The 15,298-nt window shown below is 60.5% G+C and overlaps 2 protein-coding genes across 2 annotated transcripts; one reads left to right on the forward strand and one right to left on the reverse strand.

The window, feature by feature from the left end:
* Window positions 1-7,211: 7,211 nt before the first annotated feature.
* LOC127019067 (1-phosphatidylinositol phosphodiesterase-like) lies at window positions 7,212-8,236 on the reverse strand. Its single transcript, XM_050900978.1, is given in 2 exon segments — window positions 7,212-7,336; window positions 7,339-8,236. Coding segments are annotated over 2 exon segments (1,023 nt in total).
* Window positions 8,237-9,769: 1,533 nt separating this feature from the next.
* HTATIP2 (HIV-1 Tat interactive protein 2) lies at window positions 9,770-12,308 on the forward strand. The gene is made up of 5 exons (XM_050900981.1): window positions 9,770-9,946; window positions 10,024-10,131; window positions 10,220-10,357; window positions 11,147-11,208; window positions 11,790-12,308. Exons 1-5 carry the CDS (start codon window positions 9,770-9,772, stop codon window positions 12,013-12,015), a joined length of 711 nt encoding a protein of 236 aa, XP_050756938.1. The 3' UTR covers window positions 12,016-12,308.
* Window positions 12,309-15,298: the final 2,990 nt, after the last annotated feature.

Consider the following 15,298-nt stretch of genomic DNA (forward strand, 5'->3'; position numbering starts at 1 on the left):
TTCACCCCTTGGGAGTTTGGGGCTGCAGGACAGAAGCTCAGGGCACCTCCTGGGAGCTTGCCCCATCCTCAGCTCCCACCACCCACCTTCTGGCCCTCACTACCTCCCCAGCATGGCTCAGGGCAGCCGCCCTGCTACCCTTGCAGGTAGCTGCAAGGGTGCCTGCTACCCTAACCGAGAAGGACAAGGGAGCCCATCCACTACGTGCCCATCCTCTGCAAGCTCTCATGCTTGTTTTGTCCAGCTCCACCAGTGACACCATCTCTGTAGCACAACTCATCCCCACTCCTTCCCCTCAGCCTTATGTTACCTCTCCCTGCCCCACCTGGAGCTGAACCCCCAGGTGGGTGCTGTTTGCCTGCATTTCGACCCCTCGGCTCCCCTGGCAGCCCCCCACGCCTCCCCCCAGTGCGCTGCTCAGGACCCGCTGCACTCAGGGTGCCTTTGCCTTTTTGTTTTCCTCTCAGAGCTAAATCTCAGCCTCCTCCTGACACTTCTGCATTTGCCTCTGTTCTGTAGCTCAATCACAAAAGGTCGTTTGGAAAATAACCCAGCTCATGGAGGATCTCTAGGTACAGAGCAGGCATCGGCAGGTTTTGCTCTGTGCAATACCAACATGTGAAGGAAATATCCTACAGGCAGCAAAACTAAATTAGTTTCTACTCTGATTTCTTCTCCTGATGTCAGTTAGCAGCTTTAACTCTGCATGGTGCTGCCTCAGCCGTGCTCCTAACCCTTGCACCTGTGGGTCCTGTGGCTACATCCATGCCCAGCTCTGCAGCATGGGCATGGGCGTAGGCAGCGGGTAGAGCTGCTGCTGCCTTTCTTCAGTTCATAGTACAATGCACCGGCTGCCATGTTGCATTTGGGAAACCAGACACCCTGGACCGACGCACCTGTCCGAAACCAGGACAGACGGGTCTGGCTGGAGGGAGCTGGCCTGGGCAGACGGAGCCCCCTCCCAGCCCAGAAGGATCCAGCCCTGGGGCTGGCAGCCATGGAGGGTGTGACTGATGAGCCCCCAAAATAACATTTCTGCCCTTCTCCAGTTTCCCGGACCTGCAGGCTCCTTGGCAGCAGGGTCACGCTGGGCTTACCGACCGGGTGGCAGGCGGCTTACCCCATGCGATGGCAGCGATGCCCAGGTAGCAGATGCCACGAGAGCCCAGAGCCCACGTCCTCCCAGCAGACCGCAGTCCCGCAGCAGTTTCCTGCATGCCAGGGAGGGAGGCGTGAGCATGCATGTCCCACGGGGGCTCACGCACCCTGCCGTGCACCCACACCGCTGCCAGGCGGTCCTGGTAGCCACAAGGGCACATTGCTTGTGCCAGCTCACACGCAGGCACACGCCATACTGCTGGCCAGGTACAGCTCTGCTGCAGAAAGGGCCCCTCCAGCAAGGCACTTTGGGGGGGCTGTGCCTGCAGCACAGCTGGGCGGTGGGGGAGGCTGTGCCAGCAGTGCAGTTCACTCCTGGGGAGCCCCTAAGTCCAGGGCATGCCCTATGCCCCCCACCCCTCCCCGCCCACCCAGGGCTGGCATCTGCCTCCGCAGCGGCAGTGCCCTGTGCGCCTGCCCTGCCATCTGCCCCCGCTGCCCAGGGCAGGGTCTCTCTGGGTCCGTCCCGCGGGTCCCCGGCAGCGGCACCGGTTCCTGGCAGCGCCTGCCCGCAGCCCTGCCCTCCCTTAACCCCCTTTTCCAGGCAGACCCCGACTCATCCCCAAGGAAAGGAGAGGGACCTACCATGTCAGCGCCGCAGACGCACCTTGCCCAGCTGCTGGCAGCACCAGGCACGTCTGGCCCTCAGCGGGCAGCCGTGCTCACACTTCCTCCGAGCGCGCAGAGCATCGCTCCCTGCCCTTGGCCTCTTCCCCTCCCGCCCCAGCCCCGTTGCCAGCCCGCATCCTGCCCCGTGCCCCCGCCTCTCCCGCCGTGGGGCTGTCCCACCCCCAGGGACCCCGCTTCCCAGCCCAGGGCCGGAGGGGAATAGCGGGGTCAGCCCTGGCCACGGCCCTGGCGGAACTCAGCTCAGCACCTGCCCCATGGCACGGGAGCTGGGTGCATCCCCACGCTGCCATGGGAGCCGACCCGCAACGACCAGGCCTGCCCGAGCCCCCCAGGAGGTGCGGAAGGGTCCAGCCCCAGCCCCAGGGCACCGAGACCTCTCCAACCCACCATGTCCCCGTCGCAGTGCCCACACCGGCAGTCGGAGGACGGAGGAGGGACGAGGTGTGATGAGCTCCCACGCAGGCTGAGCAGGAGCGTGGCTCGCAGCTTCCTGGCTCCCGCACCAGATGCTCTCCTCGTTCACAGGCTTTTTGCTCTGGCTGTGAATCTTCATATATGATTTATAAACAGTTACTTACACAATGTATTTTCCTGTCTTTGCCTTTAAGTCTTTATGAGAAAGGTCCAAGAACACGCCAGAGGAACTTCCCCTAAGTTGTAAACGTCCTTTATGAACTTCCACCAATGCTTCAGGAACATGCCTCATTGTGTCCACCTCCCCTTGGATCATTCTTGAATCATCATAAATCTTTCCTTACCCTACTCTACTTCTAAGAAAAATTGCCTTGGCAGGGTTTTCTGCAGTAATTACTCTGCTCACTTCCAGCTAAAGCCGAAGCGAGAGCCGTGCAGGTCACATGCATTTTCCAGTTCCAGAGAAACTGATGCTGCTCCAGTGGGACTCATGCTAGACAAAAGGAGGAACCCGTCCCACAAAAGCCGTAACCCACTACAATGACTTTATACTTGGCCAATGTAAATGAAACTCGGTTCCTGTCTCTGGATATCTTCCTTGCAAAATTTTTTACTGCAATTGTCTATTTTTATGGAATTGCTGAGGATGAGCCTGTATGTCCAGTAATTCAGGAGTGCTCGCTTTCTAGCAGCTCATGTGCAGAGGGTGCACAATTATGGCAAGGGAAGAAGCAGCTGGGCGGGCAGAGAGGCCTGAGGGGCAGCTGCTGGGGCAGGAGAACATCTCCAAACACTGAGGGTCACCTGGGCAGGGTGGGAGTTGCCTCTCCCACGCGGTGGGACACCCACTGGGAGTCAGAGGGGTGCTCGCAGGTGCATGGCCCCGGGGGGGGAGCAGGCTGTGCCCCTGCCAGTTTCACTTCTGCTGAGACCTGACACAGTAGGGCAGAGCAGTAGAAAAAAAATATTCCCACCTTTATTTTTGTAACTACAAATAGTTTGTGGTGTTGTTTTAAAAACAGAGGCAAGGTGGCTGAGACCCAGAGGCTGCCGCTGCAGAGGGCAGAACGTGGCCAAGTTCAAAGCTGTTTGTGGGGACAGGTACCCTGTGCCTGTGGGTACCTGGGCTCAGAGAGAGAGTCCTGCACGGCAGGACCGGTACCGAGGGTTGCTTTGCAGGTAGTGGAAAAAGGTACACGTGGTGGGAGGGAGAGAAGACCCAAATCAGCTCTGCTGGGAGCTGGCTGATCAGCAGGAGCCCTTTCATATCTTGGGTGGTTTCCAAGGCTGGCTCCCTGGGAAGGATTCAGGATGCTGCAGGGCACATACTCCCCGCTGGGTTCCTCCTGCCCCGCTTACCAAGGAAGGGCCAGTCCCTGACTTACGGGCTGAGCAGCGCAGGGATTTCCCAGGCAGCGGGATGTCACATCCTGTCCCCCAGCCACCCCTCTGAGGGCACAGCACAAGCTGGAAGCCAGGGCTTCGCTTAGCAGGGGCTCAAGGGAGCAGGTACAAAGACACTTTCCCGTGTCACCTCCTCACCGTCCCTCTGGGCTCTGCAGGGATCTGGAATAGAAATGTGCCTCCTTTGCTGTGTCCCTGTCCTGAGCCACAGACGGAGACGATGCTCTCTCCTGTGAGAGCCCTGCTGTGGGCTGCATCTGTGGGGAAGGGGCACGGGTGCCCCACGCATGCCATCTCCAAACCACTGCCAATGGTGCTGCGCGGATGGCGGGGTTGGGCAACCCACCCGCAGGCTGAGACCGCAGGGCTCGCTGAGGGGAAGCCCCTTGGCCGCTGCAGCCATCGCTGCCCGCCCAGGCTGATGCTCTCCTCCCTCTTGGCATGCTGGGCCGTGCCGCAGGCAGGGTGTTGTGCGCAGGGCAGGGTGCGATGCACGAGTATCCCGACGGTGCTGGGAGTGCCCAGGTGTGGACGGGACCCACAGTGACAGGGGCTATACGTGCTGCACTGGGAGGTGGGTGCTGGCAGTTGGGCAGATGCCCCAGGGCTTAGCCTCTGAAGAGCCCCAAGGCCAAGACCAGGCTGCGCCCCACACTGTGTCCCCAGGGAGTGCCCAGGACCCAGTGGAGTGAGACCCTGGGGGCAGGGGGTGCAAGGGGCACCCCCATCACCAGCATGCCGCAACCCCCCCGCACAGAGGCACACTTGTGTTGTTTTCAGCAGAGGCTCCTGCTCCACGATGGCACAGCCTGTTCCCCTCCTTGTGCAATGTCCCCCGGCAAACCGCAGGGGAACTGAGTCACCCTGACACAGCCCGCCTGCCTCGGCTGCCGCCGGCGATACAGCAGGCGCCTTCCTGGGGAGCCCCCCACTCCCCTCACCCCTGCTGCCGGGGAGGGCTCAGCAGCCCACCAGAGCAAGGAGGCACCCAGCAGCACCCCTGGAGGAGCATGGCGTGGTGCCGGCCAGGACCCACACCCCGCTGGGGTGCAGCCCCTCTCCCGCCATCCCCCGACTCCACCCTGGGGACCGGGGCGGCTCTCCCCAGGTCCTGCAACGCTCTGGTGAGCGGAGGCTTCGGAGGCACCTCCTGAGCATGGGCTGGGGACAGGTCCCCCCCACCGCAGGTCCCCAGTGGGTGTTTGACCCAAAGGGTGTCCCTGAGCTGCAGGGTGCCTTTGGGCATGTCTCCCAGCGTGATGCCTGGCCCAGGGTCCCAGCAGCCGGACCCTCCTCTGATGGCCCTGGAGGAAAGCAACGCGCGATAAAATCTCTCTCACAATTTGAAAGTGTTTGGCCACAGGAAGACGCATTATCTGAGTGCCGCCCTGGCTTGGAGGGGGTGAGAGAGTTGCAAAGATTAGCTGGGTCCAGAACAATGGGGATGCTTCCAAGGCAGCCCAGGGGCCGTGGCATCCTGCACCCCCAACCCACAAGGACCTCGCGGTGCTGGGGCAGCCCCAGCTGTGGGATGCAGGTGTAGTTTTGGGCAAATCACTCCTGCCCACCCCCACCCGGTCCCTCTCAGAGATGTTTCTTTGATCTCAGCTGTAGGACAGCTTTCTGCCTTGCGCCTTTCCCCTGCCACGCTGGTGATGGAGAGCCTTTTCACTGGGCACCGCTGCCAGCCGGGTACCGCTGCCCACACTGCCTGCCAGCTCCCTGGCGCCTGGCAGCAGCAACACATGCCCGGCACAGATAAGAGTTCGCCAAACAGGATGCCAGGGGCGTAGATAACACCGAAGTTATCTCACCACCCGTGTGTTAGGGAGTAAACAAGTGGCTCTGCCCACCCGGGGAATCCCAAGCAGCGGCTCTGCCCTGCCAGCGAGCTGGGGCACAGGATGAGTACGGGGTGCTGGGGTGCAGCTCCAGGGATGTGCTGCACCCAGGGGCAGCCCCGCAGCCATCCCTTGCTCTAAGCGAGAGCAGAACCGCCCAGCCTGCAGAGCTGCTCCTGGGAACTGCGATTGCTCTGCCTGCGCCCTGCCTGGCTCCCCAAGGCACTGTGTATCCCTTGAAGGCCGGGACGGGCCACCGACCCGCCTGGCCCTCCCTCGATGGCACCCGTCTTCCCAGCACATGACCGATACCTAGAGCTGTCATGCTGGCTTGGTGTGTGGGCAACCCAGGCAGTGGAGGCGTTGGCAGCCGGTAGAGCAGGCTACTGGCACCCCAGACATCACCAGTGCTTTTGTCACGTATCTGGTTTAATGCAGAGATTTCAATCTTCTGTCTCACAAAGCAAGCCCAGAGACAGATTCCTCTGTCACCTCCGTCACCCCCTGCGCGCTATTGCCTGCTCCCCTCCCCTCCCATGGGCTCTGTCCTACCCTGCTCCCCGAGCAGAGCTGCCGCAGCCCACCCAGGGCCAGCGGATGAACGTACTCAGCCCTGAGAGCAATGTCTCCAGCCAGGGCCAGCCCCCATGGAGCAAACAATGTCCTGTCCTCTGGCCAGGAAATCCTGGTATCCCCTCCGGCAGGCACTGAGCCCAGCTGTGTTTTCCCGTGAGACAGTGGCATCCTTGAGGACGTTCTTCACCTTTTGGCAGGCCAGGGCCGAGCTTTCCTCTTCTCTTTCTCACCTCCCTGCTTCAGTGCAGCCAGCAGTTTGATGCTTTCTCCCCTGAGATCTCAGTTATCTTTCTGCTCCAAGGAGCTACTGCGTCCTGCAACTTGCCAGTCAATTTAAATTGCTGCTTTATCTTCTGCAGGTAGAGCAGGCACTGGCACAACGTGCATTTTAGGGTCTTTCTTACATCTCAACCACTTTGCCTTTGTGGATCTACAAAATGACCCGTCCACGCTGCCCGTGCTGTTGCAAACTGCCAGGCTTTGCCCTGTGCAGTGTCCCCCGGGTCTGCGACCCTGGGGATGGGGTAGCCCCATCTGAATCACTGGCCTTCCAGCTCTCCGTGCATGGGGTTGGTGGCACCTGCTGAAGCTGCCTCTCTCTAAACATCCTGACTTTTGGGGTAAGCCCCTGCAAGAAAAAAACAAAAGCTAAAATAACAAGGGGAAGGATGTTCCTAACCATTTGTTGTCACCTTTGAAATTAATTACTCCTCCTCTGTCCTCTTGCAGCTCTGCTTTAAGAGCAAGATGGCTACAAACACCAATTTAACTGTGCTTCAGCAATGGGCAGAGGGGTACAGGCTCTTTCACAGCTGAGCAGCAAAAGCAAGGGGTCGTTTCTGCTAGGAAATGGCAAGGCAACATAGGGAGTGCTTTCCTAGCTTCTTTTTATTTTTATTTACCCTTGAAAGGAACAGGACTGTTTGCAGAGAGGCATTTCGGGTGGACTCACCGGCCCGAGAGGAGGCAAGGCAGGACCTTCTCCCTCCACCCCATCCCTGCTGCTCCGCTGGGGACTCAGCTGGCCCAGCCCCACGCCGGGACCATACCTGGCTCCTCGGGGGAGAGCAGCATGCAGGGGGCAGCTGCCCGGGCTGCCTGCCTCCAACCGCAGCTGCCAACCCTCCTCTGCTGCCTCCGGCGCGGTCACACCATCGTCATGCGAAGGCTTCCTGGCACCAGCAAGAGCTAGAAACCCGCTTTTGCTCTACAGGCGCTGTCATCCTTCGGCAGAGGCGCGGGGCCGGGAGCAGCGTCCGTCCCGATGGACACCGGCGTGGGCAGTGAGCGGAGCTGTGCTGGCTGCGGCGCCCGTCCCCTCTGCCACGGGGGTGCCGTGGGGATGCTGTGGGGGTGCCGGGGGCCGCCGTGATGTGTCCGCTGGCCCGTGGGCCATTGCTCTCCACGATGAGCTGGAGGAGCCCTGCCCCGGGGAAGTCCATGATGACCACCCCCCAGCGCACAGGCTGCCCCCCCCGGCGCCGCAGGTGCTGGTAGCAGCGGGGGTTCATGAAGCGGGCCACCTCCTCAGGGCAGGTGAAGAGCCCGTTGCCAGAGCAGAAGGTGAGGTGCATGGTGGCGGGGTCCCCGCCGGCCGCCCTCTCCAGGTGCCGCCGTGCCCGGGCCCACTTGCGCTCCAGCGAGAGCACGTTCCAGGCGTCGCTGATGCTCAGCTGCTCGTAGGGGATGCCCAGCACCTCCCGCGCCAGCGCCTCCAGCACCACGATCTTCCCCCGTGCCTGGCCCAGCGTTGGCACCTCCTCCCGGCACCACACGTGGCCCTGTGCCTCCTCCAGCAAGCAGCGGCGCAGCCGGGCGGCAAAGCCGGGCCGGGGGAAGATGAGCTGCTCCTCCTTGATGCGCATGAGCACGGCCTCGCCAGGGTGGGCGCGGAGGAAGCGCAGGGTGCGGCGCAGGACCCCCCGCAGGCTGGCCCGCTGGAAGGTGCAGAGGTGGTAGACATGGAGCTCGCCCCGCGCCAGCTTGCAGCGCACGTCCAGGAAGCGGACGCCAGCCGCCAGCTGGGCCTCCAGGCCCCAGCTCTGGCACCGCAGGCGCCGGCCGCCGAACAGGCTGAGGGAGTCGTGGGTGCCAGGGATGGAGAGGCGGGAGAGGGGCAGGGCATCGGGGAGCCCCGCCATCCAGTCAGGGCAGCAGGCTGCTGGCTGGGGCATGCAGTCGAACGCCATGCTGCGCCGGCACCGTGCCTCCATGCCGCCAGGAGAGCGGGCGCTCCGGCGCCTGGCCGGCCCCATTGAGCCCTGCCGTGGAGGAGAAGCAGACCATGAGCAGTGGGAGCACCGCATGGCCCCCATGCCTCCTGATCCCAGCCCTCCTCAGAGGTATCCCCACCATCCCATGAAACCCTACAGCATACCACGTGCCCTGTACACGTTGCTGCCGATACTCTGCACTGTCACACCATACGGTCCCCCTCCCACTCTCAAGCACTTGGCCCACTACCCCTGAGCCCTGGCGTGTCCCAGCCTCCCCCTCCTGCACCCACCTGGGTTTGCCTGCAGCCGCGGGGTGCAGCCTGCTGGATGGGGCGCGCGGCCGTGGGTGCCGGCGGCACACTGGCGGGTGGAGCGGGATGCCGGCCATTAACCCGGTGATGGTCATGACGCGCGTCCTGCCTCGCATGTGGCACGTGCACCAGGGATTCATCCTCAGCCCTTGGCCAAGGGGAGCGCTCGGCAGACACGCCGGGCTGGAAAATTGCCTGGCTGATCCCGCAAGCAGCCATTCAGACCTCTGCACCTCCCTCCCCAAGAATCAGGACAAACGGGATCAGGGTGCCCCAGGGCCCCTTGACACTGCCCGTGGGAGCGGCTGCGCAGATCCCCCAGGTGCCCACACGCCTGCTCCAGAGCCATGCCCTGGGTTGTCTCCCGGCAGGACCTGGTCCCCCCCGGGTGATGACTGCTGTTGTCCCTGTCAGAAGGACAACGTCCAGGCAGGGATCTGGAGCTGGGGTCTGTGCTTGCCAGCATGGCTGAGGACCTGCCCAGCGAGGGTCCCCCAGGAAGCAGGCTCCGTCCCCTTGCTCCTCGGGCACTGGCAGCTGCTTCACACCCAAATCACCGTGAGGCTGCTCCTGGCAGCCCGGGCTGCCATCACCACTGGAGTGCAAGCCCCGTGGCCATGGCCGGGTCTGGACCTGGTGCCCGGGGGAGGTGACTCACCTCCTGTCTGGGGGACACGGCTGCAGGGCACCCCGGTTGGCAGCGCACACCGAGCCCGGGGGTTTTTGGAGAGGACCCTCCTGGCAGGTCACAGACCCCTCTGAGCATCCCTCCTAGGACACATCCCCTCCGCCTGAGCAGGGAGGGCACAGAGATCCTCCCAGGGACGCTTTCTGCCGTGGGCTCTGCCACTGCAAGGACACCAGGCGGAGGGACCGGAGGGGGACACCAGCAGACGTCTTTCCCTGCGCGCTGGGAGCAGCAGCGAGGCTGAGGGGGGTCCCCTGGGGCAGCCCCCTGCTCGGGGGGACAGAGACCCTGCAGCCTGCCCGGGCAACCTCCCCCAGCCCCTGAAAAAGGTCTTATGTTGAACTGCAGCGTGCTGCACCGCAGCCTGTGTCCGTCACCTCGGCACCGCCGCCAGCACTGCCAGGAAGAGTCCGGCTCTCCTGGCGGTAAACACTGGGCAGGCGGAAGCCAGGCCTGCGGCAGCGCAGCCGCTCCCCGCCCGGGCCCGCCCCGCCACCGCGCCGCCTCCAGCCCGGCCGCCGCTCCCTCGGCATGGCGGTGGCGGGAGGCGGTGGCGGCAGCGGTGGCAGGGCCTGCTTCGTGCTGGGTGCCTCGGGGGAGACAGGCCGGGTGTTGCTGCGGGAGCTGCTGGCCCGGCGGCTCTTCGCCAGGGTGACGCTGGTCGGGCGGCGCCGGCTGAGCCTGGGCGAGGAGATGGGGGCGGCCGTGGTGCGCAGGGCCGGGGGTCCCGGGGGACAGCGGGGGGGAAGCCAAGGTGGGCGCGCTGACCCTCGGCCTCCCCGCAGGAGCAGGCGGTGGTGGACTTCGAGCGGCTGAGTGAGCACGCCGCTGCCTTCCAGGGACACGATGTCGGCTTCTGCTGCCTGGGCACCACCAAGGCCAAGGCTGGCGCGGTGAGTGGGATCCCCCCCCGGGGGGGGGGCAGGGGTCCTGCCTGCCCTCTCCCTGCCATGCTGATCCTCCTCTCCCCTTTACCTGCAGGACGGCTTCGTCCGCGTGGACCGGGACTACGTCGTGCAGGCAGCGGAGCTGGCGCGGGCAGGGGGCTGCAAACACTTTGTCTTGCAGTCCTCCCAGGGGGCAAACCAGCACAGCCGCTTCCTCTACCTCCGCGTGAAGGTGAGGGGGCAGCTGGGGTGAGCTCCTGATGCTTGTGCAGGAGTCACAAAATGCTGGGATGCTCAGGAACGAAGCAGGAGCTGAGGTCTCAAGAGATGCAAATGGCTCTGGAGGTCCTCCTGGTGCTGGGCGGCAAGGGGACAAGGGAAGAGGGCTGGCTGGACAGCTGTGCGACTGGCTTTGTCCGAAGCAGCACAACACCTGCATGCAGCAACTGTCTCCCTCCTCAAACCGCAGAAAGACCCACTGGGGTCTCCAGCCCGACCCCGGCTCCCCAACTCCAAGCTGGGATGGCATCACAGCTAGGTGGGGAGGCTCAGGGCTGTGTCGAGGCGAGACGTGAACTGTCCAGGGGTGGAGAGCCCACAGGCTCCCCAGGTGGGTTCATACCCATCGCAAAAGTTTTTTCTCCCCGTATGTTGTGTGCTGCAGCCCCCAACATCTGCTGGACTCAGTGCTGTCTGCCAGTGTCTGGTGCAGGGATCCCCAGGCTGGACACTGTGTCCAGATGCTGCCTCGGGAGCATCCAGTTGCAGTTAGCATGATGGTTGCAAGGGCGCGCTGCTGACTAACAGTCAATGTGTCCACTGTGGACGCTCGCCCCCACGCTGCCTTTTCCTGGAGAGCTGCTCGCTGCCCAGGCGGTGCCTGGCCTGTACCAGCTTTGCATTGGCATTAGTGCCGTCCTGCCCACGGCTCAGCAGCTCTCCTCTGCCAATTCACGGGGAGGCAGGGATGGTGCTTGCAGTCATCCTTGTCTCCTTTCATCCTGCCCAACTGCTCTGACAGGGAGAAGTGGAGAACCTGGTCCAGGCTGTTGGTTTCGATCGCTGTACCATTCTCCGGCCAGCGTGAGTAGCAGTGGAGGAGGGAGGGCACAGGACTCAGGTGGAGGGTTGCCAGGGCAGTGGGCTGGGAGATGGAGAAAGAGGGAAAGGATGCATAAGGGGAGGGCTGGGGAGGGAAGTGGAGAAAGCCACCAGCTGCAAATGCAGCTCCTGGACGAGCACGCTGCTTCCCAATGCTGCAGGGAGCAAGCATAGCAGTTTCCCACGGCCCGTCCCAATGCTCGTGTCACATACCATGCAAGGAGAAGAGGCTTGGATTGAAAGCAGAGGCTGGGGGACATAGGTGAAAGCTTATCTCTGCACAGACCTTGACCTTATGCAGGGGGGATACTCACCTGTATCCTTTCAGCTGTACTATGCTCTCGCTGCCTGGGAGAACGGGCATCCTGGGCATTTGGGAGTACTGCAGGAAAAAGGAGTTTTGTCCCAGGGCTCAGCTCAGTCGGGACCCTGCCAAAGTCCCATGGCCCCCATGTGGGTTTAGCAAGCTGGGCTGGGACCCTGGCGCAGCTGGAGAACCCAGTCTCTAGCTTTCCCCCGGGGGATGGTTTCAGCCTGACCCACCTTACTTCCTCGCTCTGCAGGGTGCTGCTGTGCAAGCGCCAGGAGTCCCGGCCCATGGAGTGGATGGCCCAGCAGTTTCTGGGTGCTGTGGCTCGGGTCTTCCCCACCGCTTACTCAGTGCCTGTGGAAACGGTGGCCAGGGCTATGGTGGCTAGTGTGCTGCAGCCAGGCGAGGGGAAGGTGGAGGTGCTGGAGAACAGGGTCATCCACGAGCTGGGAAAGGCAGTGCCACAGCAGGGCACGTAGAGCAGAAGGGATGGGCAGGAAAGAGCTTGATTCACCGCTCAGATGCTCTTCTGGGCTGAGGATGAATGCACGTGTGGGAGAGGAGCGGGGTGCTTGCATAGCTGATGTGGAGATAGAGGTGCACTTCTTTGCATGGCAGCTGATTCTGTCAAGTGATCAAAAATGCAGGTGCTGGCTGGTGGGTGAGGAGGAACAATGTGCTCTGCTGCCTGTATCCAGCATGCGAATCTGAGTAAAAATGGTGTAATCCAATTTCTTGAATTGAGGCCTGAAATAAAATCCTATGACTGGTCTGTTTGTGCCAACTTTGTGTTGAAATTGTGTTTGTCTCCTGCGCGTTGCCAACCCAACCGCATCTGTTCACAGATTGTGTCTTTTGATGACACTTCAAGGAATGCACACGGGCAAGTGGCCATGCTGTAGATGGATACAGGAAAGCAGAGGCAGCGCGCAGCTGCCTGTGCTGAGGCTGCATCCCGCAGAGCACACGGTGGCACCAGTGCCGCTTGGATAGCGGAGCTCCTGGAAGCTCAGCAGCAGTTGCTGATGTGCCTGGAGCACTGGCTCTGCCCGCAGTAGGTCTCTGCAAACATGCAGCGTGTACCTTGTCCTTGCCGATCTGCTCTGTGTGCAAAGGGACTGCTATAGGGATGCTGCTGTTCAGATCCAGGCGGTCACTTTAGTACCTATAGTAGCATAAAAGCCATGCAAATACTTGCATTGACTTGAAAACACCTGTCACCGCTGGCTCCTCTGGGCTTTCCTTATGGACACAAGTGAACCAGAGCTCAGCCCTGTTCCCAGGGGTGCTCTGCGTGTGCAAGAGGTGAGGCCAGCCCCGTGCACGTCTTGGGGTGGGCTTGCCCCTGCCCTGCGCTGCGCTGCCTGGGTGCTGGAAGGGGAGCAGGTCCCTGCTGTGGGCAGAGAGCAGGCACGAGGAGCAGCGTCATGTCCCAGCTGCGGCCCCGGCCACTCTCAGGCCTTGTGCTTGGGGTTGAGGAACTTGGCAGCTCTGCAGCTGAGATGCAGGACTTACGTGACTCCTGAATTCCCAGCTGGCCAGAGTCCCAGTGCTCTGGGTAATGCTGCTTTCCAGGGTTTTCTCCTCTTTGACCTCACCCGTGGCTCCTGTGTCAGTGACTTGGATGCAGCAAGGGGAGGGAGCCAGGATCCCCTGTCTTCTTCCTTCTACACAAGCGTTTTAATCATCGGGCTGGACCTCAGAAGCTTGGTGGAGGCAGTGGGATGGTGTAACCCCACGCTGTGTGTTACCCAAGTCACTCCTGAACCATGCACAGGGCTTAGTTCAAAGGCAACAAATGAGGGGCCACCGAGCCGTAATTACTGATCAGACTGTCCTGGTGAGAGCAAAAGCAGTAACTTTAAAGTAATATTTAATGTCAAAAGGGAAATGAGAGGTAGGCTGGCCTTAAAAAAAGATGATGTGCTTATACAGGCGAGTGGAAATGAACACCTGAAGCGGCAAGACCTTAGAAGTGGTGAAAATTGCATACAGATGAGAGAGTAAACAAAGAATACAAGCTCTGGAAAGTTACAGGTGAAAGGCAGGCCACAGAAGACTTGAGGAAAGCATCCTAAAGGCATAAAAATTAATCATGACTATGTGAGAAGCAGAAAGCTCTCCAGAGAGCCCTGGGGACAGGACGTGATCAGGCTCTATGAGAAGGAAAGAGCCATCATGGAAAAGCTTGGTGAGTTACTTGCATTGACCTTCGCTGTGAAGGAGCTCACACTAGGTTCATTCCTTAGGGGACACGCATTTGCATGACTGTTGCAAGGCACTGAGGAAAAAAAAAAAAAAAGAGATTTTTAACCCCATTTTTAGAACACACGGTTAAAAATCTGCCAGAAGGAGTGCTCAGATGAACTGCCAAATACTCGCCTGGGTGAGAATTACAGTGATCCCTCTACCAAAAAGCCAATGTTGTTAAAGATAATGCTAATTTTTAAAAAGTTCCAGTGGGAACCAGGAAACTGCAAAGCAGTGAGGCTACCTTCTATAAAAGGCAAGTTGTTAGAAAGGATAATAAAGTCTTGAAATAACAGAGCCCAGGATAAATCTGGTGTAATGGGAGATTCCATGTGGTTTGTGAGGGGGCAGTTGCAAGGCACAAACCTATAGCGCTCTTGGAGGAAACCAGCCATTGTGTACACAAGACAATCTGGTCCTCGGAGGGCACTTGGATCTCCAAAAAACTCTCCCAGAAGGGCTCTTAAAGAAATTAAGCTGTCATGGGAAGAAAAGGAAGGTCTGGGTAGTTTCTTATTGGAAATATTTTCTTAGCACTCTAAAGCCTTGAAATGCACAAACCAAACATTTCTTACTGGACAAAGGTCTGCAGAAAATACAAGCTATTTTTTTTGTAACCCTTGTTTCTGCTCAATGGTATATGGTTTCTTTTTCAGTGTTTCAGATAAGTCTCTGCTAAAATGCACAACTGCAATCCCAGCGCATGGTAGAGCTTCCTTGTCACCCTCTCGCATGAAGCTTCATCGCTCGTTTTGGACCTCAATTTCCCCAGCTTGCTCTGTGCATTCATTAAACCCCCGCCCTGCGGCTGTGGAAGACATTATAGAGCATCAGTCAGCGAACTACGGCAGAGCCACAGGAGCAGGGGATTTGCCCACCCAGGACTGAAAGAGGCAAAGTAGGTAAAAGCCTTTAGGGGACAGACCCAATTCCTCTGTGGGGTCTCATGGGGCAAAGCTCCAGGCTCCTCCAGGCAGCAGGAGGTCTGCGGAGCTGGAGCCATGCCCCCGGCGTGCTTGGAGAGGCTGTCTGCTTTCGAGGGGCACGTGGCCTCGTCCCCAGCTGGAAGGAGAGCACGTGAGGGTGCTCGGTGTCTGCTGGACAACATTCACACAAACCGCCTGATCCCACAGATCTGAGTTCCCCCGGAATTTCCGCCGCTGACTTTATTACTGAAGATAAACGAGAAAAAAATAACTGCATTCCCAATGGCTTGGCAGCCGAGCGCCAGGCTGCGGGGGTTTCCCATGCGGTCCCATGGCCCCGCTGCCCTTCCCAGCCTGGCAGCTGTGAGAACTGCTGGCACCTCTCGCCCACCGCTCACTGCCCCCCGCTCCCCTCCATGCCAGGAGGTGCCCAGCCGGCTGGCAAAGCACCCTGCAAACAGCACCTCGGCTTCAAAGGAGATTTTCAAAGCAGCCACCGAGCTGGCAGGCACCGACCGGGCACTTGGGACACCCTGGTGACATCCCTGCTAGCAAACGAATGGCCCTGACACACTCTCTGGCCCCG

The sequence above is a fragment of the Gymnogyps californianus genome, chromosome 8 (assembly GCF_018139145.2).
Source record: "Gymnogyps californianus isolate 813 chromosome 8, ASM1813914v2, whole genome shotgun sequence".
Classification (NCBI taxonomy): Eukaryota; Metazoa; Chordata; class Aves; order Accipitriformes; family Cathartidae; genus Gymnogyps; species Gymnogyps californianus.

Excerpts from the sequence above, each read along its gene's own strand:
- HTATIP2 (XM_050900981.1), top strand. The coding sequence starts at position 9,770 with ATGGCGGTGGCGGGAGGCGGTGGCGGCAGCGGTGGCAGGGCCTGCTTC. Across the intron at positions 9,947-10,023 it reads AGGAGATGGGGGCGGCCGTG|GAGCAGGCGGTGGTGGACTT; the intron begins GTGCGCAGGGCC and ends GCCTCCCCGCAG. Across the intron at positions 11,209-11,789 it reads TGTACCATTCTCCGGCCAGC|GGTGCTGCTGTGCAAGCGCC; the intron begins GTGAGTAGCAGT and ends CTCGCTCTGCAG.